The sequence below is a fragment of the Ranitomeya variabilis genome, chromosome 6 (genome assembly GCF_051348905.1).
Source record: "Ranitomeya variabilis isolate aRanVar5 chromosome 6, aRanVar5.hap1, whole genome shotgun sequence".
NCBI lineage: Eukaryota > Metazoa > Chordata > Amphibia > Anura > Dendrobatidae > Ranitomeya > Ranitomeya variabilis.
Window position 1 is genome coordinate 106,528,469 of NC_135237.1, and position 27,175 is coordinate 106,555,643.

The following is a 27,175-nucleotide window of genomic DNA, read 5'->3' on the forward strand; positions in this document are numbered from 1 at the left end:
CATTGTATATGGTACTTTAACTCCTTAAAGGCATTGTGGCATCAGAAAATGACCTGTTCTTAAATCACATTTTTATGTTAAATGCACATTGATAATTAGTGATGAGCGAACGTGTTTGGATAAGGTGTTACTGAGCATATTCGTGTGCTATCCAAGTGACTTCAGTGTGCTCGAAACATATGTTACAGTCCCAGCGGCCGCATGTCTCGTGATTGTTCGACAGCCGCAACACATGCGGGCATTGCCTAACAAACAAGCAATCCACGCATGTGTTGCGGCTGTCGAACAATCATGAGACATGCGGCCACTGGGACTGTAACATATTTTTAGAGCACACCAAAGACACTCAGCACATGAGCATGCTTGGATAACACCTTATCCAAGCACGGTCGCTCATAACTATTCAGAGTTTTTTTTCATACCACCCACTAAGCCTAAGGCAAGGGTTACACGAGCGTATATTCTCTCGTCCATGAGAATCGGGTTAATTAGGCTAATCACACTGATCACACTCTGATCATAGTGTGATCCGATTCTCTTGGATGAGAAGATGGAGAAAAATATTCTTCTCTCATTCCGTGAAAATTGTATTACACTCATAGGTCATCCGAATGCAGTCCGATGGTTTCCGCAGGATCAGTAACTTACACAGCAGAGTGCAACCCAAATTTCGGAACAAACTCGGACATGCAGCGATTGTTTCACCAGACCAGCTCTGTCCAAGGAAAAAAATCAGACAAGTGCATGGCAGTTGATGAATAAGAAATATCACTTTGAAATGTGTCAACTAGGACTTTGAATCCTCTTGTTTGGGACTTTTTCCTCGGATGATATAGCTACCTATTTGATTATGTTGATCATCCTTTGAACAATGTTTTAATTGATGGAGTAAACTTTGCATTTTATCTAAAGTGCTGGATTAATCCATCTCTTTTGTGGACTGCATGGCCCCATAGCGCAACACTGATGCAGGTGCAATCAGCATCAGAATATCAAAATACAGAGCATAGCGTAAACAAACCACTTAGCTGAAGCTACAACTGGCAATGATCTCAAATTACCAGTCAGTTAAATAGCCTGGCCTGACAAGTATTTGGAAAGGAAAACACCTAGAGGAAAACCAAACTCAACACTGATAGCCCAAACTGCCCCTGCTATCCATAAGGCGGTTCAAGCAGTCACTCACAGCACTGACAGCCCAACACGCCCCTGCTATCTATAGGGCAGCTGAGCTGTCACTCACAGCCCTGACAGCTTGACACACCCCTGCTATCTATAGGGCAGCTGAGCTGTCACTCACAGCCCTGACAGCTTGACACACCCCTGCTATCTATAGGGCAGCTGAGCTGTCACTCACAACACTGACAGCTCGACATGCCTCTAGAACACAATGAGTGGTGGAATCATGACAGATACTTAATGGAAGATTAAAAATTAAACATCAACAACTTTTGAAAAATACAAACATAAGTGGCATGTACAAGTCATAAGTACTGTTAGTGTGAACAGTTAAACAAGTTGAAGATTTAGTGATCTCTAAAAGGCCTAAAGTTAAACATGGCATTTCTTTAGTTTTTTTTTTTTGGGGGGGTGTCATGATCTCTGCAGGCAGAGATCATAGCAAGCCTATAGAAGGACAAGCTCTCGGAAGATGGAACTATACTGACCATGAACTAAGCCTGCCGCGCAACTAGAAATAGCCAGGTAGCATTTCCTATTAATCGCTAGATGCCCAGCTCTGGCCTAAGACCTAAATAGCTAGCAGAGGGAAATATAAGACCTGGCTCACCTCTAGAGAAATATTCCAAAGAAGACAGTAGCCCCCCACATATAATGACGGTGAGTTCAGATGAAACAACAAACGCAGCAGGAAAATAGTCTTAGCAAATTTGAGGTCCGCTTACTAGATAGCAGAAGACAGATAGTATACTTTCATGGCCAGCAGAAAAATACTAACAAAACACCATCCAGAGATTACCTTAAACTCTGGCATTAACTCATAACGCCAGAGTAGCAATCCCTGATCGACGAGAGCTTTCCAGACACAGTAACAAAACTTCAGCTGCGAACTGGAACAAATAGGCAAAACAAAACATGGACAAAAGTCCAACTTATCAGTAGTTGTCTAGAAGCAGGAACAAGCACTGAGAGGCATCAGATAACATTGTTGACCGGCAAGAAACCACCAGAGAAATGAGCTTAAATAGCGACACCCACTACTGATGGAATCAGGTGAAACAGGAAAGAGGATGACAAGTCCAATTCCACAAGCGGCCACCGGGGGAGCCCAGAATCCAAATTCACAACAGTACCCCCCCCTCAAGGAGGGGGCACCGAACCCTCACCAGATCCACCAGGGCGACCAGGATGAGCCCTATGGAAGGCACGAACAAGATCAGAAGCATGAACATCAGATGCATTGACCCAAGAATTATCCTCCTGGCCGTAACCCTTCCAGTTGACCAGATACTGGAGTTTCCGTCTGGAAACACGAGAGTCCAAAATTTTCTCCACAACGTACTCCAACTCACCCTCAACCAACACCGGAGCAGGAGGCTCAACAGAAGGTACAACAGGTACCTCATACCTGCGCAATAACGACCGATGAAAAACGTTATGAATGGAAAAGGACGCAGGGAGGTCCAAACGGAAAGAAACAGGATTAAGAATCTCCAATATTCTATAAGGGCCGATGAACCGAGGTTTAAACTTAGGAGAAGAGACCCTCATAGGGACAAAACGAGAAGACAGCCACACTAAATCTCCAACACAAAGCCGAGAACCAACACGACGATGACGGTTGGCAAAACGCTGAGTCTTCTCCTGTGACAACTTCAAATTGTCCATAACCTGCCCCCAGATGTGATGCAATCTCTCCACCACCGCATCCACTCCAGGACAATCCGAGGATTCCACCTGACCGGAGGAAAATCGAGGGTGAAACCCCGAATTACAGAAAAACGGGGACACCAAGGTGGAAGAACTGGCCCGATTATTGAGGGCGAACTCTGCCAATGGCAAAAAAGCAACCCAATCATCCTGGTCAGCAGAGACAAAACACCTCAGATATGTCTCAAGGGTCTGATTAGTCCGCTCGGTCTGGCCATTAGTCTGAGGGTGAAAAGCAGATGAAAAAGACAAATCTATGCCCATCCTAGCACAGAATGCCCGCCAAAATCTAGACACAAATTGGGTACCTCTGTCAGAAACAATATTCTCAGGAATACCGTGCAATCGGACAACATTCTGAAAAAACAGAGGAACCAACTCAGAAGAAGAAGGCAACTTGGGCAGAGGAACCAAATGGACCATTTTAGAGAAACGGTCACAGACCACCCAGATGACAGACATCTTCTGGGAAACAGGCAGATCTGAAATAAAATCCATCGAGATGTGTGTCCAAGGCCTCTTAGGAATAGGCAAGGGCAACAGCAGTCCGCTAGCCCGAGAACTACAAGACTTGGCCCGAGCACAAACGTCACATGACTGCACAAAGACTCGCACATCTCGTGACAGAGAAGGCCACCAGAAGGATCTTGCCACCAAATCCCTGGTACCAAAAATTCCGGGATGACCTGCCAATGCAGAAGAATGTACCTCAGAGATGACTCTGCTGGTCCAATCATCCGGAACAAACAGTCTATCAGGCGGACAACGATCCGGTCTATCCGCCTGAAACTCTTGCAAGGACCGCCGCAGATCAGGAGAAACGGCCGACAAAATTACTCCCTCCCTAAGGATACCTGTGGGTTCAGAATTACCAGGAGAGTCCGGGTCGAAACTCCTAGAAAGGGCATCTGCCTTAACATTCTTAGAACCCGGTAGGTATGACACCACAAAATTAAAGCGAGAAAAAAATAAAGACCAGCGCGCCTGTCTAGGATTCAGGCGTCTGGCAGTCTCAAGATAAATCAAATTTTTGTGGTCAGTCAATACCACCACCTGATGCCTAGCCCCCTCGAGCCAATGGCGCCACTCCTCAAACGCCCACTTCATGGCCAAAAGCTCCCGATTCCCAACATCATAATTCCGCTCTGCGGGCGAAAATTTGCGAGAAAAGAAGGCACAAGGCCTAATGACGGAGCAGTCGGAACCTTTCTGCGACAACACTGCCCCAGCACCGATCTCCGAAGCGTCAACCTCAACCTGAAAAGGCAGATTCACATCAGGCTGACGCAACACAGGGGCAGAGGCAAAACGGCGCTTAAGCTCCTGAAAGGCCTCTACAGCATGAGGGGACCAATTAGCAACATCAGCGCCTTGTCTGGTCAAATCAGTCAGTGGTTTAACGACATCCGAAAAACCAACAATAAATCGGCGGTAAAAGTTGGCAAAGCCCAAAAATCTCTGAAGACCCTTAAGAGAGGAGGGCTGAGTCCAGTCACAAATAGCTTGCACCTTGACGGGATCCATCTCAATGGAAGAGGGAGAAAAAATATACCCCAAAAAGGAAATTTTCTGGACCCCAAAAACGCACTTAGACCCCTTCACACATAAAGAATTAGACCGCAGAACCTGAAAAACTCTCCTGACCTGCTGGACATGAGAGTCCCAGTCATCAGAAAAAATCAGAATATCATCCAGATATATTATCATAAATCTATCCAGAAAATCGCGGAAAATATCATGCATAAAAGACTGGAAAACTGAAGGGGCATTAGAAAGACCAAAAGGCATGACCAAATACTCAAAGTGGCCCTCGGGCGTATTAAATGCGGTCTTCCACTCATCCCCCTGCCTGATCCGCACCAAATTATACGCCCCACGAAGATCAATTTTAGAGAACCACTTAGCACCCTCTATACGAGCAAACAAATCAGTAAGCAATGGCAATGGGTATTGATACTTAACAGTGATCTTATTCAGAAGCCGATAATCAATACATGGTCTCAAAGAGCCGTCTTTTTTTGAGACAAAGAAAAACCCAGCTCCCAAGGGAGAAGAAGATGGACGAATATGTCCCTTTTCCAAAGACTCCTTTATATATTCCCGCATAGCAGCATGTTCCGGCACAGACAAATTAAACAAACGACCCTTTGGATATTTACAACCCGGTATCAAATCTATGGCACAATCGCACTCACGGTGCGGAGGTAACGACCCAAGCTTGGGTTCGTCAAAGACGTCTTGATAATCAGAGAGGAACTCAGGGACTTCAGAGGGAATGGACGACGAAATAGAAACCAAAGGTACGTCCCCATGAATACCCTTACATCCCCAGCTCAACACAGAAATAGCTCTCCAGTCCAAGACTGGGTTGTGAGACTGCAACCATGGCAATCCCAGTACCAAATCGTCATGTAAATTATACAGCACCAGGAAACGAATAATCTCCTGGTGATCCGGATTGATACGCATGGTTACTTGTGTCCAGTATTGTGGTTTATTATTAGCCAATGGGGTGGAGTCAATCCCCTTCAGAGGAATAAGAGTCTCCAAAGGCTCTAAATCAAAACCACAACGATTGGCAAAGGACCAATCCATAAGACTCAGAGCGGCGCCAGAGTCAACATAGGCGTCCGTGGCAATGGATGACAAAGAGCAAATCAGGGTTACAGACAAAATAAACTTAGACTGAATGGTGCCAATGGAAACAGACTTATCAAGCTTCTTTGTACGCCTAGAGCATGCCGATATAACATGAGTAGAATCCCCACAATAGAAACACAATCCATTCTTCCGTCTAAAATTCTGTCGCTCGCTCCTGGACAGAATTCTATCACACTGCATACTTTCTGGCGTCTTTTCCATAGACACCGCCAGATGGTGCATCGGTTTGCGCTCCCGCAGACGCCTATCAATCTGAATAGCCATTGTCATGGACTCATTCAGACCTGCAGGCAAAGGGAACCCCACCATAACATCCTTAACGGCATCAGAGAGACCTTCTCTGAAAGTTGCCGCCAAGGCGCACTCATTCCACTGAGTAAGCACAGACCATTTACGGAATTTTTGGCAGAAAACTTCAGCTTCGTCTTGCCCCTGAGATAGTGCCATCAAAGTTTTTTCTGCCTGAAGTTCCAAATGAGGTTCCTCATAAAGCAAGCCCAAGGCCAGAAAAAACGCATCCACATCGCGTAACGCAGGATCCCCTGCTGGCAATGAGAAGGCCCAATCTTGAGGGTCACCCCTGAGCAAGGAAATCACAATCCTAACCTGCTGAGCAGGGTCTCCAGCTGAACGAGACTTCAGGGACAAATAAAGCTTACAATTATTTCGGAAATTCTGGAAGCTAGCTCTATTCCCTGTGAAGAACTCCGGCAAAGGAATTCTCGGCTCAGATACCGGAGCATGTACTACAAAATCTTGTAAATTTTGTACTTTCGTGATGAGATTATTCAAACCCGCAGTTACACTCTGGAGATCCATTATTGTCAGGTGCACACAGAGCATACAGAGATTAGGAGGAGAGAGAGAAAAAAGACTGCAGCAAGGCAGACTGGAGGAAAAAAAAAAAAAAAAAAAAAAATTCCAGCAGACTTCTTATAACTCTCCTTTCTCAACCTGGGTCTTTAACACTTTATGGGCCGGTCAAACTGTCATGATCTCTGCAGGCAGAGATCATAGCAAGCCTATAGAAGGACAAGCTCTCGGAAGATGGAACTATACTGACCATGAACTAAGCCTGCCGCGCAACTAGAAATAGCCAGGTAGCATTTCCTATTAATCGCTAGATGCCCAGCTCTGGCCTAAGACCTAAATAGCTAGCAGAGGGAAATATAAGACCTGGCTCACCTCTAGAGAAATATTCCAAAGAAGACAGTAGCCCCCCACATATAATGACGGTGAGTTCAGATGAAACAACAAACGCAGCAGGAAAATAGTCTTAGCAAATTTGAGGTCCGCTTACTAGATAGCAGAAGACAGATAGTATACTTTCATGGCCAGCAGAAAAATACTAACAAAACACCATCCAGAGATTACCTTAAACTCTGGCATTAACTCATAACGCCAGAGTAGCAATCCCTGATCGACGAGAGCTTTCCAGACACAGTAACAAAACTTCAGCTGCGAACTGGAACAAATAGGCAAAACAAAACATGGACAAAAGTCCAACTTATCAGTAGTTGTCTAGAAGCAGGAACAAGCACTGAGAGGCATCAGATAACATTGTTGACCGGCAAGAAACCACCAGAGAAATGAGCTTAAATAGCGACACCCACTACTGATGGAATCAGGTGAAACAGGAAAGAGGATGACAAGTCCAATTCCACAAGCGGCCACCGGGGGAGCCCAGAATCCAAATTCACAACAGGGGGGGCAGGAAATTATATATGTATATTCATCTTTCTCATTTTAAACATTAAAAAAGGAAGACTCCATTCTTCTCTCTACCCATGAAATGTAACCCGTGTCATTGGCTTTAACATAACCCCAAAGCAAGATTGATCCACCTCCATGCTGAATGGATGGAGAGATCTTCTTTTCTTGAAATTCTGTGCCTTGTTTACTCCACACATACAGTACTTTTGATTATTGTGGCCAAAGATATCTAGTTTAACCTCATCGGTCCACAGGACTTGTTTCCAAAAAGCATCAGGCTTGTTTAGATGTTCTTTTGCATACTTCTGATGCTGAATTTTATGCCGAGGATGCATGAGAGGTTTTCTTCTGATGACTCTTCCATGAAAGACATATTTGTGCAAATTTGTGTGAGCAGTAGAAAAATGTACCTCAACTCCAGAGCCTGCTATATCTTTCTGAAGGTCTTTTGCAGTCAGACCAGACCTTATCTTGACTTCCACTGTTCCTGTTAAGTGCAATTTCTTAATTACATTCTGAACTGAGGAAAAGGCAACCTGAAAATGCTTTGCCATCTTCGTATAGCCATGTCCTGCTTTTGTGGGCCTCCACCATTTTCATTTTCAGAGTACTAGGCAGATGCTTAGAAGAACCCATGGCTGATGCTTTTTGGCACAAGGTTAGAGGAGCCTGGTTTTTATAAAGCTGGGAAATTTACATCACCTGGCCTTTCCTAACGATTAAAGTGAACAAGCCATAACCCTAAAAGGCTAATTAAGGTCTGAAACCTTGGTCAAAGTTATCTGAGAACACAAATCTACAAGGATGCCCAAACTTTTGCATTGGCCTATTTCCTTTTTGTAATTTTTAAAATGTAAAAAATGACAATATTTTTTTTGCCTAAAACACAAAGGAAATGTGTCATCTTTAACTTCAGGCCTTCTAGAGATCATACATCTTCAACTTGCTTAACTGTTCGCAATACAAGCAATTCTGATAAGGGGTGCCCAAACTTTTACATGCCACTGTATGTAATTTTCCGATTCTCCTATTTTGTCCTTTTAGTAACGTATTGCATAATAAAAGAGGCATAACTGTATTTTTCATCAACATAGCTTTATAGCGACTTGTTTTTTGCAGTACAAGTTAAACTTTTCAGCAGTATAATTTTGCAGTTCATATAACTCTTTTATTATTAGCTCTTTTTAGAATGGAGAGATTTGTTTTAGGGCTGTCCCACACGTCCAGATAATTCCGGTACCGGAAAAAATCGGTACCGGAATTATCCGTGTCCGTGTGCCCCTGCGTTTCTGGTGAACATCAGTGTGGCACACGTGTGCCACCCGTGTGCCCACTGGGTACCACACGCACCGTGCTGGGTACCACACGTACTACCAGCATCTGGTGCTGAATCCGCGATTCATATGTTCCCTGCAGCAGCGTTTGCTGCAGAGAAAATATGAACAATCGTGTTTAAAATAAAGATCTATGTGTCCGCCGCCCCCCCCACCCCCTGTGCGCCCCCCCCCCCCCCCGCTGTTCTGAAAATACTCACCCGCTCCCTCGTTGGCTGTCGCTGCTTCCTGGTCTGGCCCCATCTTCTCCTGTATGCGGTCACGTGGGGCCGCTCATTTACAGTCATGAATAGGCGGCTCCACCCCTATGGGAGGTGGAGCCACCGATTCATGACTCTAATCGGCGGCCCCACGTGACCGCATACAGTAGAAGGGGCGGCCAGCACAGAACACTGCGAGGGAGGCGGGTGAGTATTTTCAGAACAGCGGGGGGGCGCACAGGGGGTGGGAGGGTGGCGGACACATAGATCTTTCTTTTAAACACTATTATTCATATCTTCTATGCAGCAAACGCTGCTGCAGGGAAGATATGAATGGCGGCTTCAGCACCATGTGGGGGGGACAGCGCTTACTGTAGCGCTGTCTCCTGCACGCCACAAGGACTGCACACGGAGAAGGTCCGTGTGTGGTCCGTGTTTTACACGGACCCATTGACTTTAATGGGTCCGTGTAATACGTGCGCTCCCACGAACACTGACATGTCTCCGTGTTTGGCACACGGAGACACAGTCCGCAAAAAATCAATGACATCTGCACAGATGCATTGATTTTTATGGGTCTACGTGTGTCAGTGTCTCCGGTACGTGAGGAAACTGTCACCTCACGTACCGGAGCCACTGACGTGTGAAACCGGCCTTATGCTATTCTCCATGATGTAAAAAAAAATCAATACCAAATACGGTATATAAATATATATTTTTTTACTGTTTTAATGGTGAAAAAATAGAACTTTTTTAAATTAGACTATTTAAATAGGCATTCCCAGGCACTTAGTAATAGTATGTCGCTACGATATGCGATTACTTAATGATGGCCGTGGTATGACTTCTGGGACCAATACAAGTGAATTAAGCGAGGCCGCGCACGTCTAGTCATAGGCATATCACATTCGGTCTCGGAGCCGGCACTGGAGAATCCTGACGGCACACAGTGCACGTGATGTGAGGATTCACACGTCCGCAGTCACTAAGAGTGACTGCACACTTTTATGATAAATCTGGACAATGCCATTAAGGGGTTTCAGTGCTGAATCATTCTCAGGATTGGTGAGGGTCACAAGGGGTCTCTCACTAAGATCACAATATCAATTAAGGGGAATCTATCAGCAGGGTTTTGCTAAGTAGTCTGAGGTCAGCATGAGGTAGGGGTTAAAAACAAAGAATTCAGCTGTGTCACTTATTTACAGTGAAGGTTTTATCACCTGGTGATTACCATTGTCTAGACACACTTGCTAGTCCAACTTTGCCACCTCCTACAATAAGCAGCTCACTTTCAATAGACTGTGTACATGTGGGCCGGGTTAGCTTTCTCAGCTCTGCTTCATGCTTAATGTAAGAACTCTGAATGTGTCACAACTGCAGCACCAAGTAAACAAAGTGATACATAATTAGATTCAGGGTATCTTTGCCTACATTATGTTGCTCTCAGATGAGGTAGCAAAAACCTGCTGACAGATTCCCTTTAATTCCCACTAGGAAATCCAAATTGCTTATATAATACAAATGCTAAGATGTTTCAGAGAAAAACATAGTTCAATAGCTGTCGGGGACCAAGCTACATGGGAGACTATGGGCCAGGTGGGACCTCTGGGGCTTCTCTCCACCTGTTGTCTTGGAGTAACAGGTCTCTACCTATAGATGCTTTTCAGGGAGAGATCTGTCAGTCTCTGGCAATAAGTGGGGAGAAGCCACCAGGGACTAAGCCAATGGGAAGACTAGTCTGACAGGTGGGTCCCCGGTCCGACTAGTCTTCCTAGCGGTTCTTTCCCTGGAGGCTATTAGACTATGTTTTCTTCTGAAACACCGCAGCACGTCAGAATTAAACATATATAGCTGAAATCATACAATCAGTGCCTGATACATGCTGCCTGTGGCTCGGGCAGAATGTATCAGCTGTCAGGTTCCTTTTAGATGGTTCACACTGGGTATTGCTTATAACACTGAATAAAATCTTATTTTTCTGAGTGTATTTTTCTTTTAAGGTATTTTTCATTTTGATGGTATTGTTTAAACAACTAGTAGAAATTGAATCAGAAGAGATTTAAGCATTTTCACAACTCCACTGATAATAACTTCCAGTATATCTGGTGTAAATGAGTGGTAAATTGTTTCACATCATCCGAAAGAGAAACATAACTTAATTAGAAAGAGAGAAATTGTATGATATAATTTTTCAGATAAAATGACAAAGCTGAATAGAACGGTTACTAACTGCGTTGATACTTTCGCCCGAATGTAGTTTCATTGAAGTTGATGTTGGCTGGGAACGCTGCTGCTTGATCGTAAGATTTCCCGAGAGGAGTTCGCGTGGCGCTAGCATATATTGATTCTTTCTTCTCCAATATTTTTTGTTGGAACAGTGTTTTTAAGGGCGCATTTATTAAGGAGCCAGCCTAAATGGTGCAAGAAATGGAAGAATAATCTTATCACAGAACTATATAACCAATGAAGAAGGATACAAACAAAATGAAAATGTAGGATTACAATTGAATATCAAGACAATTAAATTATTACGCATAGAGAAAAATAAAAAAAACAAACAAAAATGAATAGATAGAGCAGCTACTCACACTCAGTGAAGGGCGGGTGCTCACGCCATGAATGATAGCATTTTCCTTCCTAGGGTCATTGGCTTTGCCATAAAATACAGTTGGCACACCAGGATTGGGGCGTCTTGAGTTAAGAAACTTCAGTACAACAGGAGGAGTAGTAGGCTAAAACCAAACAAGTATTTAACAGAAGATCTAGTAAAACAAAACAATACTAAAAAGACAACAACAAAACCAACAATAACACTGAGATAGTAATGCGCTTCCCCGCTATGTTGACTGTTGCACAATGCTTTGTTATAATCCACCATTTTGCATTTTAATTTTTCTATGAAGATTTACACATCTCCATGGTAACAGATGACAAACAAATTGTTACCCACCTGCTTCAGCTCCAGCTTTGGATTTTTTCTCCGTCCCCGGCGGCCAGCTCCGTCTGCTGCAGGGCGCATGGAGTTACCATGTTAACCTGGCATGCAGCTCTCGTGTCAAAAAGACCTTATAGGCCGGCCATGAATATTCGGGTAAGTCGGTGTCCTCACTGCTACAATGTTCCAGGACTCACAAGACAAATCAGCACTGCTTAAGGCTACTTTCACACTAGCGTTTTTTGCAATACGTCGCAATGCGTCGTTTTGGCGAAAAAACGCATCCTGCAAAAGTGCTTGCAGGATGCGTTTTTTCACCATTGACTAACATTAGCGACGCATTTGCGACGCATTGCCACACGTCGCAACCGTCGTGCGACGGTTGCGCTGTGTTGTGGCGGACCGTTGGCTGCAAAAAACGTTACATGTAACGTTTTTTGCTGCCGACGGAAAACCATTTCCGACCGCGCATGCGCGGCCAGAACTCCGCCCCCACCTTCCCGCACCTCACAATGGGGCGGCGGATGCGCTGGAAAAATGCATCCGCTGCCCCCGTTGTGCGGCGTTTACAACGCTAGTGTCGGTACGTCGGCCCGACGCACTGCGACGGGCAGAGTACGACGCTAGTGTGAAAGTAGCCTAACTGGTGGGGTCTGCTGTATAACTACCAAAGTAAGTCTCCTGGTAAAGTCATCTCACAAGACAAAGGAAGCACTGCTTAACTCATCTCTGCTGTCCATATAATTAGCTCTGCTGTTCTAATAGGCCCATTCATCATACACAGCCATTCCTCCACCATGTTGCCGCCCTGCATGCCCAGTTCTGCTATTCCATGCCTAAAATGCCATTCAGTCAATCCAGCTCTGCTGTTCTAAATTCAAAGTGCCATCCGCACATTCATCTCTGCTATTCCTTTTCCTAAGGTGCCGTCCAAACTGTTCTGCTATGCTGTTCCATGTAACTCAAGGGACTGTCCAACATATCCAGCCCGGTTGATTTTCAGAAGTCAACGCTTCTGGCCTGTGCTGCTCCTCCAAACCCACAACATTGAGAAGCCACCTCACCAGGTAAACCATAACGACTATATAGTCTAGTGGTGCAGACATACTCTCTTCAATCTCTCCCTTACTTGTTACTAACATACATTTGGTAGGAGGGCAAGATAGACACAGCTGGAAGGGTTTACGACTGCAGAATTAGAATACATAAGGTTTGCTTCTAGTCTCTAACACTTGAGGCACGCAGGTCAGCATAGGAGCAAAAGTTGCCTCCTTTTTTATTTTTTTTAGAAACATGGTACTACTACATGGGCAGTGCTGATCTTAGAAAAAATCTAGACATTCCAGCAGCATTCTTATAGAGGAGGTGTGCTGCATGTGGGAATAATGAAGAGGGGCTTCTGTTGATTAATTTAACAATAAGAACTAGTTTGCGTTGTTATGCACAGTTTAAGGCTATGTGCACACGTCTGGAAAGTATGCAGAAATTTCCTGAAAAAATCCTGAGGTTTTCCGCAGGAATTCTGCACTCGTTTTTGTCTCGTTTTTATCGTGTATTTTGCGCGTTTTTGTGCGGATTTTTCGCATTTTTTTCCGGAGGTTCCCAATGCAACAATATAGTGGGAAATCCGCATAAAATCCGCAAAATTAATGAACATGCTGGGTATTTTTCCGCATGCGTTTTTTTGCGGAAAAAAACGCAAAGTGCACAAAAATTGCGGAAACCATTAAAAATGATGGGATGCTTAATGTATGCGTTAAGCGTTTTTGCCACGGAAAGCCGCCAAAAAAACGCGCAAAAAATCAGCGAATAATCTGGAACATGTGCACATAGGCTAAAGGCTGGGAGGAGAGCACGAGGCCAGGTATGAAGACTATAGGAAGGATATCAGAGAAGTTTTCAGTTTCCAGAACATTAAAAAAATGCCTGAGCATGGGCAAAAAAAAATATATATATTCACCAGTCAATCCCCTCCATTCAGCTGTCGAGTCACCACTAGTCTCCGAGACTTTTCTTCTGGCGTAGACAATATGTCAAGCTTTCAACCAATCAAAGCCAGTCGGCAGTGAATAACACATCACATTTATGAATAAACACATCTGATTCTGTTTGAATGAACACAGCCAATAACACATCCAATTCTGGTCATAAGGACGTGTGACCGCTGCAGCCAGTGACTAACTGCACAGGTCAGAAAAGAATGTTGGAAACGGGCAGGGTGCCCAGAAGCAGTTCAGAGGGAAATCAGTAGGTGTGTGTGTGTGTGTATGTATTTTTTAAATTATGCTGGGGTATTTATTTAAAAAAAAAGTGTTGGACAAGTCCGGTAAGTCATTACTGTCTCTTTATTCAGAGTTCTACATTATATACTGTACAAAGCAATTAATAAAAGCTGTCATTCAAGATCACATTATTAATGACTAATTGTACATCCATGGCTACATTGAAAACATTGTGCATCATAGCACCCCTCTCTGAAATCTGACATCAGGTATGGAGAGAAGCTGGAGTATGTTAGGTGGAACAGTTCGCGAGACAAGCGTTTGATGCGCAGAAATTTTTCCATTCTTATTAATAGGATATGCGCATGGATGTTCATCATCTCATCTACCCGTCTATCATGTCTCATGTCAGATTAGTTAGAAGAGAAGAGCAGAGCATAATCCCTTTAAGTCATTGAGTCTTGTAGCTATAGCACCATGTAAACTGAGAACTACACAGTGAACTCAGCACATAAATATTAAGAGGAAATGCAGCCAGAAAAGTTTATTAAAGGTTTTTTTGGGGAGGGACTGACTTAATTATTGATATGCTAGGAATGGGCACTTGAAGTTTGAATAGAGAGGGTCTGACCTCCTGAACCACTCCAATCAGTACAATCAAGGGGTTCAAAGTAGTCTTGCAAGCACCATGTTCCCACTCATACAAGTGGCTGTACACCAAACTAGAGCTCAGAACCATTCAAGTAAATGGCTACTTTATTAGAAGCCACAGTCATTATGGGTAGGCTGTTTTGCCCATCTAACAATGAAGGGGGACAGTGATTGCAGGAGAGATGGAGAAATGGTGCCCCCTTTTTATGTGCGGATTTGGGGAGGGGTTCACAAGGTCGCCCCCACTGATCCAAAACTGATTGTTTATACTATATATGAAATGATTACTGGTTATTTCTTACCCTAGTGTTAACTTCAGTTAGACAGTTTGACACTCTTTCTCCAGTAGGGAACAGCTTTCCAGCCTAAAAGACGAAGAACAAGACTGTAGGTATAAAAAGGTCAAAATGTTATGATCTCCCAGTTATTATGTAACAGAATATTGAACGGTATCCCTTCTCATTAAGATAGGGGAAAAACTATTGATCCCGGGTTCTCCTTGCGATCCTGATATTAGGGTTAATGAACCCGGGAAACAGGCCCTGCAGATGCCCGTCTTGAATGGAGCAGAGATGTGAATGCTCAGCCTCCGCTCTATTTATTGTCTATGTGACTGCTGGAAATAGTTGAGGGCAGTGGATAACTTACTACATTTTGAATAACCCTTTTGGTGTCACATATAGACTATTGAAAAAAATAACGTGGAAATGAGCGCTGAGAGCTGATATGGAGACGAGTATGCAGTGGACGAGTACTGGCGAGGACTTGGAGCATTTTGCCTGCCATGTGGTTGTGATAACAACAAAATAGTTCAGGAAATACCACCGTTACCAATTATTATGGCTCAACCTGAAGTGACACTCAGTGTTCACAGCTTGGAGGATCGGAGAGTCTGTAACCATCGTAGAGTACCAAGCAAAGGCTAAGGCCACTACAGAAGGTATGCAGGCCGTAAGGCATAAAGTTGCAAAAGACCAGGCCTCAGCTCCAACCTGTCTGGTCAGGCTGGACACAGACCAAAATTATCTCATTGTGCCCAGTTATCAACCTAAAGAAGCTGCGGTGAATTTCTCAGAAGCATTGAGCAGTGTTATGCTGAGGGACGGTAAAGGATTTAGGGCATTCACTTCATTCTGGGAGCCTAATGCAGGCATACAAGTAGCCTCAGTGATGACTTCGTCTGGGAGTTGCTTGACCCAGGCATAAGGAGGTCTGGAAGAAGAGGAAGGAATTCCGAGGATACTTGAGAAATCTAAGTGAGCCGGAATCTGGAGAAGCTACAAAGTTGTGCTTGTTGCACCATCAGTTGAAAAATACCATAAGTAGTTTGAAACTCCTTAAACAGCTACTTTCAGCAAACACCTAAGGTCCAATAATCCAGGAATCTTTAAAAATAGATAAGGACTTTATAGTCTACAGATGACCAAGCCTATTGTTCAGGACAAGAAGGATGCCTCTATCTACTGTAGCTGAATGTCTGAACTGTTGTCTTGTATTGTTATGTCCTTTTCTGCTAGATTACAGGCGCTAAAGTAGCTGGAGGGTCCTACACCTTCAGCTATGGACTGAGCCGTTTCCAGAACTAACACTGCACTTTATGGACTGTGCTTCTGTCCAATGGCAATATGGGGGTCTTGAACATCATATTCCTCCAAATTAATATCAAGTGAATTCTTGAACACGACTGAGAATGTCTTAAGAATGAAATAAATCAATGCACGATATGAAGCTGGTTTTTATAAAATTACTACTTTAAATTGAACATAATAAAGTAAATTTGGATAAGGCTTCCCCTTTAAATACAAAATTACAAGAGTAAGTGTCAGAAAATCACAGATTTGATGTTTTAGTGCAAATGGATATAACACAAATATCACAAAAAGAAAAGAATCTCCATTTTTCTTTGTCTCTTTTTCTACTGGTATAGATAGTTTACAGTGAGTAGGTATGAAAGGTTTTTCAGTCTGCACAGCAGTGTACGCCCCAGGCGCATACAACTCAAAATAGTAACACTCTATAAATGATTCATCAATTAAATGTAACAGAGAAAGTGACCGCTGATGGGTGACATTTATCAACCTTATCTCCTTTGCTTTGTCTGCAGCAGGGACTGAATTTTCAGAGTCATTTGCTCGTTTTGTGACTTTTGCTTTGTTCTGGTGTTGAAGGCAATGTCTTGTTGCTTCAGTTTCATAAAACAAAACGATGTCCTTTCAAGTGGAATATGTATACAAGCAGGATCAGCACCAGTACAGACTTGGATAATGGCAGTATATTAGGAAAGTTATATTGGGCTTATAAGGGCTTGTTCACACGCTGTTTATTGGCCCTGTGTTTTCAAGGGAAAAAAAACTGTAGTTTACAATAGAAAAAAAAATTATAACTAGTGTTGGGCGATACCGTCCGATACTTGAAAGTATCGGTATCGGAAAGTATCGGCCGATACCGGCAAAGTATCGGATCTAATCCGATACCGATACCCGATACCAATACAAGTCAATGGGACTCATGTATCGGACGGTATTCCTGATGGTTCCCAGGGTCTGAAGGAGAGGAAACTCTCCTTCAGGCCCTGGGAACCATATTAATGTGTAAAATAAAGAATTAAAATAAAAAATATTGCTATACTCACCTCTCCGACACAGCCTGCACCTTACCGAGGGAACCGGCAGCGTTGTTTGCTTAAAATTCGCGCTTTAACTTCCTTACGCGAAGTCCCGGCTTGTGATTGGTCGCGCGCCGCCCATGTGACCGCGACGCAACCAATCACAGCAAGCCGTGACGTAATTTCAGGTCCTTCAGGATTTTAAAATTACGTTCCGGCGTTGTGATTGGTCGCGTCGCAGTCACATGGGCATTTTAAAATGCGCGCGTCTCCTGCCTCCCGTGACGTCACGGCTTGTGATTGGTCGCGTCGCCCATGTGACTGCGACGCGACCAATCACAACGCCGGAACGTAATTTTAAAATCCTGAAGGACCTGAAATTATGTCACGGCTTGCTGTGATTGGTTGCGTTCTGGTGATACATTCATGTAGTGATGATTGTTCTGGCGCTGTATTCATGTGATGATGATTCTAGTGATATAATCACAACCAGAACCATCATCAGTACATGAATACGAAGCCAAAATCATCATCAGTACATAATTAGAGCACCAAAGCCATCAATAATACAAGAATATGGCAGCAGAAATATCATCAGTAAATACATCACCAGAACCACCATCAGTATATGAATATCACCAGAACCACCATCAGTACATGAATAGGTCACCAGAACCATCATTAGTACATAAATGCATCAGTAGATCCACCATAAGTACATGAACACATGACCAGAACCAAGAGTACAAGAACCAAGCATAGGACAACAATCTGTTGTAATATCAAGTCAGCCCCATAAACAATTGTATTGCATGAACCTACAACCCTACAACTCCCTGTATATCCTTAACCCCTTTCTGACATCTGACGTACTATCCCGTCGAGGTGGTATGGACCCGTATGACCACTGATGGGATAGTACATCATCACCGATCAGCCGCGCTCACGGGGGGAGCACCGCCGATCGGGGCCGGGCATCAGCTGACTATCACAGCTGACATCCGGCACTATGTGCCAGGAGGGTCACGGACCGCTCCTGGCACATTAACCCCTGGAACACTGCGATCAAACATGATCAAAGCATTACGGCAGCATAGGGAAGCATCGCGCAGGGAGGGTGCTCTCTGCGTGCTTCCCTGAGACCCTCGGAGCAACGCGATGTCATCGCGTTGATCTGAGAGTCCGAGCGTCTCCTCCCTGCAGGCCCCGGATCCAAAATGGCCACGGGGTTCCTTCCGGCTCCTGCAGGGAGGCGGCTTGCAAGCGCCTGCTCAGAGCAGGCGCCAGCAAGCCTCCTGCAGTGCTTGTCAGATCGCTGGGACAAAAGTAAAATAGTAAAAAAAAAAATATTTACATGAGTTATAAAAAAAAATCCTAAATAAAGAAAAAATATATATATTGTTCCAATAAATACATTTCTTTATCTAAAATTTAAAAAAAACTATAAAAAAACACATATTTAGTATCGCCGCGTCCGTAACGACCCGACCTATAAAACTGTCCCACTAGTTAACCCCTTCAGTGAACATCGTAAAAAAAAACCCGAGGCAAAAACCAACTCTTTATTATCATACCGCCGAACAAAATGTGTAATAACACGCGATCAAAAAGAGGGATATGAAAAAGCATGGTACCGCTGAAAATGTCATCTTGTTCCACAAAAAACGAGCTGTGATACAACGTCATCAACGAAAAAATAAAAAAGTTATAGTCTTCAGAATAAAGCGATGCAAAAATAATTATTTTTTCTATAAAATAGTTTTTATCATATAAAAGTGCCAAAACAAAAAAAAAAAATGATATAAATGAGGTATCGCTGTAATCGTACTGACCTGAAAAACAAAACTGCTTTATCAATTTTACCAAACGTGGAACGGTGTAAACGTCCCCCCAAAAGAAATTCATGAATTGCTGGTTTTTGGTCATTCTGCCTCAGAAAAATCGGAATAAAAAGCAATCAAAAAATGTCACGTGCCCGAAAATGGTACCAATAAAAACATCAACTCGTCCCACAAAAAACAAGACCTCATATGACTCTGTGGACCAAAATTTGAAAAAATTATAGCTCTCAAAATGTGGAGACGCAAAAACAATTTTTTGCCATTAAAAACCGTCTTTTAGTATGTGACAGCTGCCAATCATAAAAATCCGCTAAAAAACCCACTATAAATGTATGAATCAAACCCCTCTTCATCACCCCCTTAGTTAGGGAAAAATAATAAAATAAAAAAAATGTATTTATTTCCATTTTCCCTTTAGGGTTAGGGTTAGGGTTGTGGTTAGGGTTATGGTTAGGGTTGGGATTAGGGTTAGGGGTGTGTTTGGGTTAGGTTTTCAGTTAGAATTGGGGGGTTTCCACTGTTTAGGCACATCAGGGGCTCTCCAAATGCGACATGGCGTCCGATCTCAATTCCAGCCAATTTTGTATTGAAAAGTCAAATGGTGCTCCTTCCCTTCTGAGCTCTGCCATGCGCACAAACAGTGGTTTACCCCCACATATGGGGTATCAGCGTACTCGGGACAAATTGCGCAACAACGTTTGGGGTGCAATTTCTCCTGTTACCCTTGGTAAAATAAAACAAATTGGAGCTGAAGTAAATTTTCATTTTTTGTTAAACATTCCAAAAATTCCTGTGAAACACCTGAAGGGTTAATAAACTTCTTGAATGTGGTTTTGAGCACCTTGAGGGGTGCAGTTTTTATATTGTTGTCACACTTGGGTATTTTCTATCATATAGACCCCTCAAAGTGACTTCAAATGAGATGTGGTCCCTAAAAAAAAAATGGTGTTGTAAAAATGAGAAATTGTTGGTCAACTTTTATCCCTTATAACTCCCTAACAAAAAAAAATTTGGTTCCAAAACTGTGCTTATGTAAAGTAGACATGTGGGAAATTGTTATGGCCTGGTGGTTACGGAGCAGTACTGAGATGACCTGGTGGGTAAGACCAATCATGGACAAGCTCAGCGGAGGTGGCAGCTCCACCGACAGTAATCACTGTTATGACCTAGTGATTACGGAGCAGAACTGAAATGACCTGGTGGGTAAAACAAATAAAGTACTAGCTCTGGGGAGGTGGTAGCTTTACTGACCACAATCCCTACTCCTAACACCATCACTAGAAATAGCCATGGAGCGTGCCTATCTCTGCCTAGATGCCTCTTCACAGCCTAAGAACTAGCTACCCCTGAAGATGGAAACGGAAAACTATCTCGCCTCAGAGAAACCCCCAAAGGAAAGATAGCCCCCCACAAATATTGACGGTGAGTGGAGAGGGAAATGACAAACTCAGAAATGAAACTAGATTTAGCAAAGGAGGCCAAAACTATCTAAATAGACAGAGATAGAAAAGGCTACTGTGCGGTCAGTATAAATACTAAAAGTCCACGCAGAGTTTACAAAAAATAACCTCCACACCGACTCACGGTGTGGAGGAGCAAATCTGCGACCCCAGAGCTTCCAACTAGCCGGAATAATTCATAATGACAAGCTGGACAAATGAGACATAACTTAAACTGAACAGAAGGTCATAAGCAGGGAAACACCCAAAAACTAGCAGAACTTATCTTAAGCTGAAATGGACTGGCCAACAGAGAACTTCCAGGAAAGGACTGAATCCACAGGAAGAAACATTGACAGCTGGCATCAACTACAGCCTAAAGCCCAGTTAAATAACAAGGCCAGGGCACCGATTAGTGAAAGCAGCTGCTAAGTTCCACTTGAAACCATCAGAGGGAGCCCAAGGGCAGAACTCCCAAAAATACCATTCATGACCACAGGATGGAGCCCAAGAACGGAATTCACAACAGTACCCCCCCCCCCTTGAGGAGGGGTCACCGAACCCTCACCAGAGCCCCCAGGCCGATCGGGACGAGCAAAATGAAAAGCACGTACCAAATCGGCAGCATGGACATCGGAGGCAAAAACCCAAGAGTTATCCTCCTGGCCATAACCCTTCCACTTGACCAGATACTGAAGTTTCCGCCTTGAAAGATGAGAATCCAAAATCTTCTCCACCACATATTCCAGCTCCCCCTCAACAAACACCAGAGCAGGAGGGTCAACAGAGGGAACCATGGGCACCACATATCTCCGCAACAAAGATCTATGGAACACATTATGAATGGAAAAAGAAGCTGGAAGGGCCAAACGAAAAGACACCAGATTGATAATTTCCGAAATCCTATAAGAACCGATAAAACGAGGCTTTGAACTTAGGGGAAGAGACCTTCATAGGAACATGACGAGAAGACAACCAGACCAAATCCCCAACCCGAAGCCGGGGACCAACGCACCGACGGCGGTTAGCAAAACGTTGAGCCTTTTCCTGAGACAATGTTAAATTGTCCACCACATGAGTCCAAATCCGCTGCAACCTGTCCACCACAGAATCTACCCCAGGACAGTCCGAAGGCTCAACCTGCCCTGAAGAAAAACGAGGATGAAAACCGAAGTTACAAAAGAAAGGCGAAACCAAAGTAGCCGAACTAGCCCGATTATTAAGGGCAAACTCAGCCAACGGCAAGAAGGTAACCCAATCATCCTGATCAGCAGACACAAAGCATCTCAAATAGGTTTCCAAGGTCTGATTGGTTCGCTCCGTCTGTCCATTAGTCTGAGGGTGAAATGCCGAAGAAAAAGACAAATTGATGCCCATTCTAGCACAAAAGGACCGCCAAAATCTAGAAACAAACTGGGTACCTCTGTCAGACACAATATTCTCCGGAATACCATGCAAACGAACCACATGCTGGAAAAACAAAGGAACCAAATCAGAGGAGGAAGGCAACTTAGGCAAAGGTACCAAGTGGACCATTTTAGAAAACCGGTCACAAACCACCCAGATGACAGACATCTTCTGAGAAACAGGAAGATCAGAAATAAAATCCATGGAAATATGCGTCCAGGGCCTCTCAGGGATAGGCAAAGGCAAAAGCAACCCACTAGCACAAGAACAGCAGGGCTTAGCCCGGGCACAGGTCCCACAGGACTGCACGAAGGAACGCACATCCCGTGACAAAGAAGGCCACCAAAAGGACCTGGCAACCAAATCTCTGGTACCAAAGATCCCAGGATGACCGGCCAACACCGAACAATGAATCTCAGAAATCACCTTACTAGTCCATCTATCAGGAACAAACAATTTCCCCACAGGACAGCAGTCGGGTCTATCAGCCTGAAACTCCTGAAGCACCCGCCGCAAATCAGGGGAGATAGCAGAAAGAATCACCCCCTCCTTGAGAATACCAGCCGGCTCACGGACTCCCGGAGAATCAGGCAAAAAACTCCTAGACAGGGCATCAGCCTTCACATTCTTAGATCCCGGAAGATACGAGACCACAAAATCAAAACGGGAGAAAAACAAAGACCACCGAGCCTGTCTAGGATTCAACCGCTTGGCAGACTCAAGGTAAATCAGATTCTTATGATCGGTCAAGACCACAACACGATGCTTAGCTCCCTCAAGCCAATGTCGCCACTCCTCAAATGCCCACTTCATAGCCAACAACTTCCGATTGCCGACATCATAATTACGCTCAGCAGGCGAAAACTTTCTGGAGAAGAAAGCACATGGTTTCAACACAGAGCCATCAGAACTTCTCTGAGACAGAACAGCTCCTGCCCCAATCTCAGAAGCGTCAACCTCAACCTGAAAAGGGAGAGAGACATCTGGCTGATGCTACACAGGGGAAGAAGTAAAACGACGCTTAAGCTCCTGAAAGGCCTCCACAGCCGCGGAGGACCAATTCACCACATCAGCACCTTTCTTGGTCAAATCGGTCAGAGGTTTAACCACAGTAGAAAAATTAGCAATGAAGCGGCGATAAAAATTAGCAAAGCCCAAAAATTTCTGAAGGCTCTTCACAGATGTGGGTTGAGTCCAATCATAAATAAATGGACCCGTTGAAGCACACTTTGTGCGAAACGGCCATCGTCCACACTCCCGCACCCTCTCGTTCATCTGTAGTCCAAATGGACGTCTGTAACTAATTGTATTCTTATCCAATAAAGAACACGCAAGCACAGCAACTAAAGGGTGAGTGCCGCATATTTCTTCTTCTTCGTATGATTATCCAATCATAAATAGCCTGGACCTTAACAGGGTCCATTTCAATAGCCGAGGGAGAAAAAATGAACCCCAGAAAAGAAACCTTCTGAACTCCAAAAAGGCACTTAGACCCCTTCACAAACAGTGTATTAGCACGGAGAATCTGAAATACCATCCTGACCTGCTTCACATGAGACTCCCAATCATCGGAAAAAAACAAAATGTCATCCAAATATACAATCATGAATTTATCCAGATACTCCCGGAAAATATCATGCATAAAGGACTGAAACACAGATGGAGCATTAGAGAGCCCGAAAGGCATCACAAGATATTCAAAATGGCCTTCGGGCGTATTAAATGCTGTTTTCCATTCATCACCCTGTTTGATGCGAACAAGATTATACGCCCCTCGAAGGTCAATCTTGGTAAACCAGCTAGCCCCTTTAATCCGAGCAAACAAATCAGAGAGCAAAGGCAAAGGGTACTGGAATTTGACTGTGATCTTATTGAGAAGGCGATAATCTATACAGGGCCTCAAGGAGCCATCCTTCTTGGCAACAAAAAAGAACCCCGCTCCCAACGGTGACGAAGACGGGCGAATATGCCCCTTCTCCAAGGACTCCTTTACATAACTCCGCATAGCGGCATGCTCTGGCACAGACAGATTGAAAAGTCGACCCTTAGGGAACTTACAGCCAGGAATCAAATTAATAGCGCAATCACAGTCCCTATGAGGAGAGGAGGCAGAGGACTGGATTTAGGCTCCTCAAATATATCCTGGAAATCCAACAAAAACTCAGGAACTTCAGAAGAAGGGGACGAGGAAATTGACATCAGGGGGATGTCACTATGTATCCCCTGACAACCCCAACTAGTCACAGACATAGATTTCCAATCCAGCACTGGATTATGTACCTGTAACCATGGAAACCCCAGCACAACCACATCATGCAAATTATGCAACACCAAAAAGCGAATATTTTCCTGATGTGCTGGAGCCATGTTCATGGCTAACTGTGTCCAGTACTGAGGTTTATTCTTGGCCAATGGCGTAGCATCAATCCCCCTCAAGGGAATAGGGTTCCGCAAAGGCTCCAAGGAAAAACCACAGCGCTTGGCAAATTCTAGGTCCATTAAGTTCAGGGCAGCGCCAGAATCCACAAATGCCATTACAGAAAAGGACGACAATGAGCAAATCAGGGTAATAGACAAGAGAAATTTAGGCTGTACAGTACTGATGGTAACCGACCTAGCAACCCTCTTAGTTCGCTTCGGGCAGTCAGAGATAGCATGAGTAGCGTCACCACAGTAAAAACACAACCCATTCTGACGTCTGAACTCCTGCCGTTCTGCTCTCGTCAAAATCCTATCACATTGCATAGTCTCAGAACTCTGCCCAGAGGACACTGCCATATGGTGCACCATCTTACGTTCACGTAGGCGCCGATCAATCTGAATGGCCAGAGACATTGATTCATTCAAACCAGCAGGCGTGGGAAACCCCACCATAACATCTTTAAGGGCTTCAGAAAGACCCTTTCTGAAAATAGCTGCCAGGGCATCCTCATTCCATTTTGTAAGCACAGACCACTTTCTAAATTTCTGACAATATATCTCTGCTGCTTCCTGATCCTGACACAGAGCCAGTAAAATTTTTTCTGCCTGATCCACAGAATTAGGTTCGTCATAAAGAAGTCCAAGTGCTTGAAAAAATGAATCTACATTGAGCAATGCAGGATTCCCTGGCTCAAGGGAGAATGCCCAGTCCTGCGGGTCGCCACGCAGCAGAGAAATAACAATCTTCACCTGCTGAATGGGGTCACCAGAGGAACGGGGTCTCAGAGCAAAAAACAATCTGCAATTATTTTTAAAGTTCAAAAACTTAGATCTATCCCCAGAAAACAAATCAGGGATAGGAATTCTAGGCTCAGAAACAGGAGTTTGAACAACATAGTCTTGGATACTCTGTACCCTTGCAGCGAGATGATCAACACGCGCAGACAGACCCTGAACCTCCATATCAGCACCAAGCTCCTGCACCATCCAAAAATCAAGGGGAAAAAAAAAGACAAAACAGGCAACAAGAAAAAAAAAACAATGACTCAGAACTTTCTTTTCCCTCTTTTGAGATGCATTTAACACATTGTGGGCCAGCTGTACTGTTATGGCCTGGTGGTTACGGAGCAGTACTGAGATGACCTGGTGGGTAAGGCCAATCATGGACAAGCTCAGCGGAGGTGGCAGCTCCACCGACAGTAATCACTGTTATGACCTAGTGATTACGGAGCAGAACTGAAATGACCTGGTGGGTAAAACAAATAAAGTACTAGCTCTGGGGAGGTGGTAGCTTTACTGACCGCAATCCCTACTCCTAACACCAACACTAGAAATAGCCATGGAGCGTGCCTATCTCTGCCTAGACGCCTCTTCACAGCCTAAGAACTAGCTACCCCTGAAGATGGAAACGGAAAACTATCTCGCCTCAGAGAAACCCCCAAAGGAAAGATAGCCCCCCACAAATATTGACGGTGAGTGGAGAGGGAAATGACAAACTCAGAAATGAAACTAGATTTAGCAAAGGAGGCCAAAACTATCTAAATAGACAGAGATAGAAAAGGCTACTGTGCGGTCAGTATAAATACTAAAAGTCCACGCAGAGTTTACAAAAAATAACCTCCACACCGACTCACGGTGTGGAGGAGCAAATCTGCGACCCCAGAGCTTCCAACTAGCCGGAATAATTCATAATGACAAGCTGGACAAAAGAGACATAACTTAAACTGAACAGAAGGTCATAAGCAGGGAAACACCCAAAAACTAGCAGAACTTATCTTAAGCTGAAATGGACTGGCCAACAGAGAACTTCCAGGAAAGGACTGAATCCACAGGAAGAAACATTGACAGCTGGCATCAACTACAGCCTAAAGCCCAGTTAAATAACAAGGCCAGGGCACCGATTAGTGAAAGCAGCTGCTAAGTTCCACTTGAAACCACCAGAGGGAGCCCAAGGGCAGAACTCCCAAAAATACCATTCATGACCACAGGATGGAGCCCAAGAACGGAATTCACAACAGGAAATGTTACTTATTAAGTATTTTGTGTGCTATATCTCTGTGATTTAAGGGCATAAAAATTCAAAGTTGGAAAATTGGGAATTTTTTTCACAAATAAACGCAGGTAATATCAAATAAATTTTACTACTATCATGAAGTTCAATATATCACGAGAAAAAATGTCAGAATCATCAGGATCCGTTGAAGCGTTCCAGAGTTATAACCTCATAAAGTGACAGTGGTCAGAATTGTAAAAATTGGCCCGTCATTAACGTGCAAACCACCCTTGGGGGTAAAGGGGTTAATAATGGAAAAGAGATACTGGGAGTAGTTATTAACAGTCGTCATTAAACTACAGACCATAGAGGAACCACAGTACTTATGAGAAATAGTCAGTATCACAAAAAAACATTTAGGCCATGTGCACACGTTCAGTATTTTTCGAGTTTTTTTCGCGTTTTTTCGCTATAAAAACGTGATAAAAACACCAAAAAAACACTTACATATGCCTCCCATTATTTTCAGTGTATTCCGCATTTCTTGTGCAAATGTTGCATTTTTTTCCGCGAAAAAAATCGCATCGCGGAAAAAAAAGCAACATATTCATTAAATTTGCGGAATTTTGGGGATTCCGCACACCTAGGAGTGCATTGATCTGCTTACTTCCCGCACGGGGCTGTGCCCACCATGCGGGAAGTAAGCAGATTATGTGCGGTTGGTACCCAGGGTGGAGGAGAGGAGACTCTCCTCCACGGACTGGGCACCATATAATTGGTAAAAAAAAAAAAGAATTAAAATAAAAAATAGTCATATACTCACCTTCGATGGCCCCCGGAGTCTTCCCGCCTCTCAGCAGTGCA

The 27,175-nt window shown here is 44.0% G+C and overlaps 1 protein-coding gene across 1 annotated transcript in view; it reads right to left on the reverse strand.

The window, feature by feature from the left end:
• EFHB (EF-hand domain family member B) overlaps positions 1 to 27,175 on the reverse strand; it is a 79,936-nt gene that overhangs the window by 40,274 nt on the left and 12,487 nt on the right. Inside the window, exons 2-4 of the mRNA XM_077268883.1 lie at positions 14,908 to 14,970; positions 11,386 to 11,529; positions 11,028 to 11,208 (exon numbers count right to left, since the gene is read on the reverse strand). Coding sequence (XP_077124998.1) covers positions 11,028 to 11,208; positions 11,386 to 11,529; positions 14,908 to 14,970 — 388 coding nt within the window. The remainder of the gene's footprint in view (positions 1 to 11,027; positions 11,209 to 11,385; positions 11,530 to 14,907; positions 14,971 to 27,175) is intronic.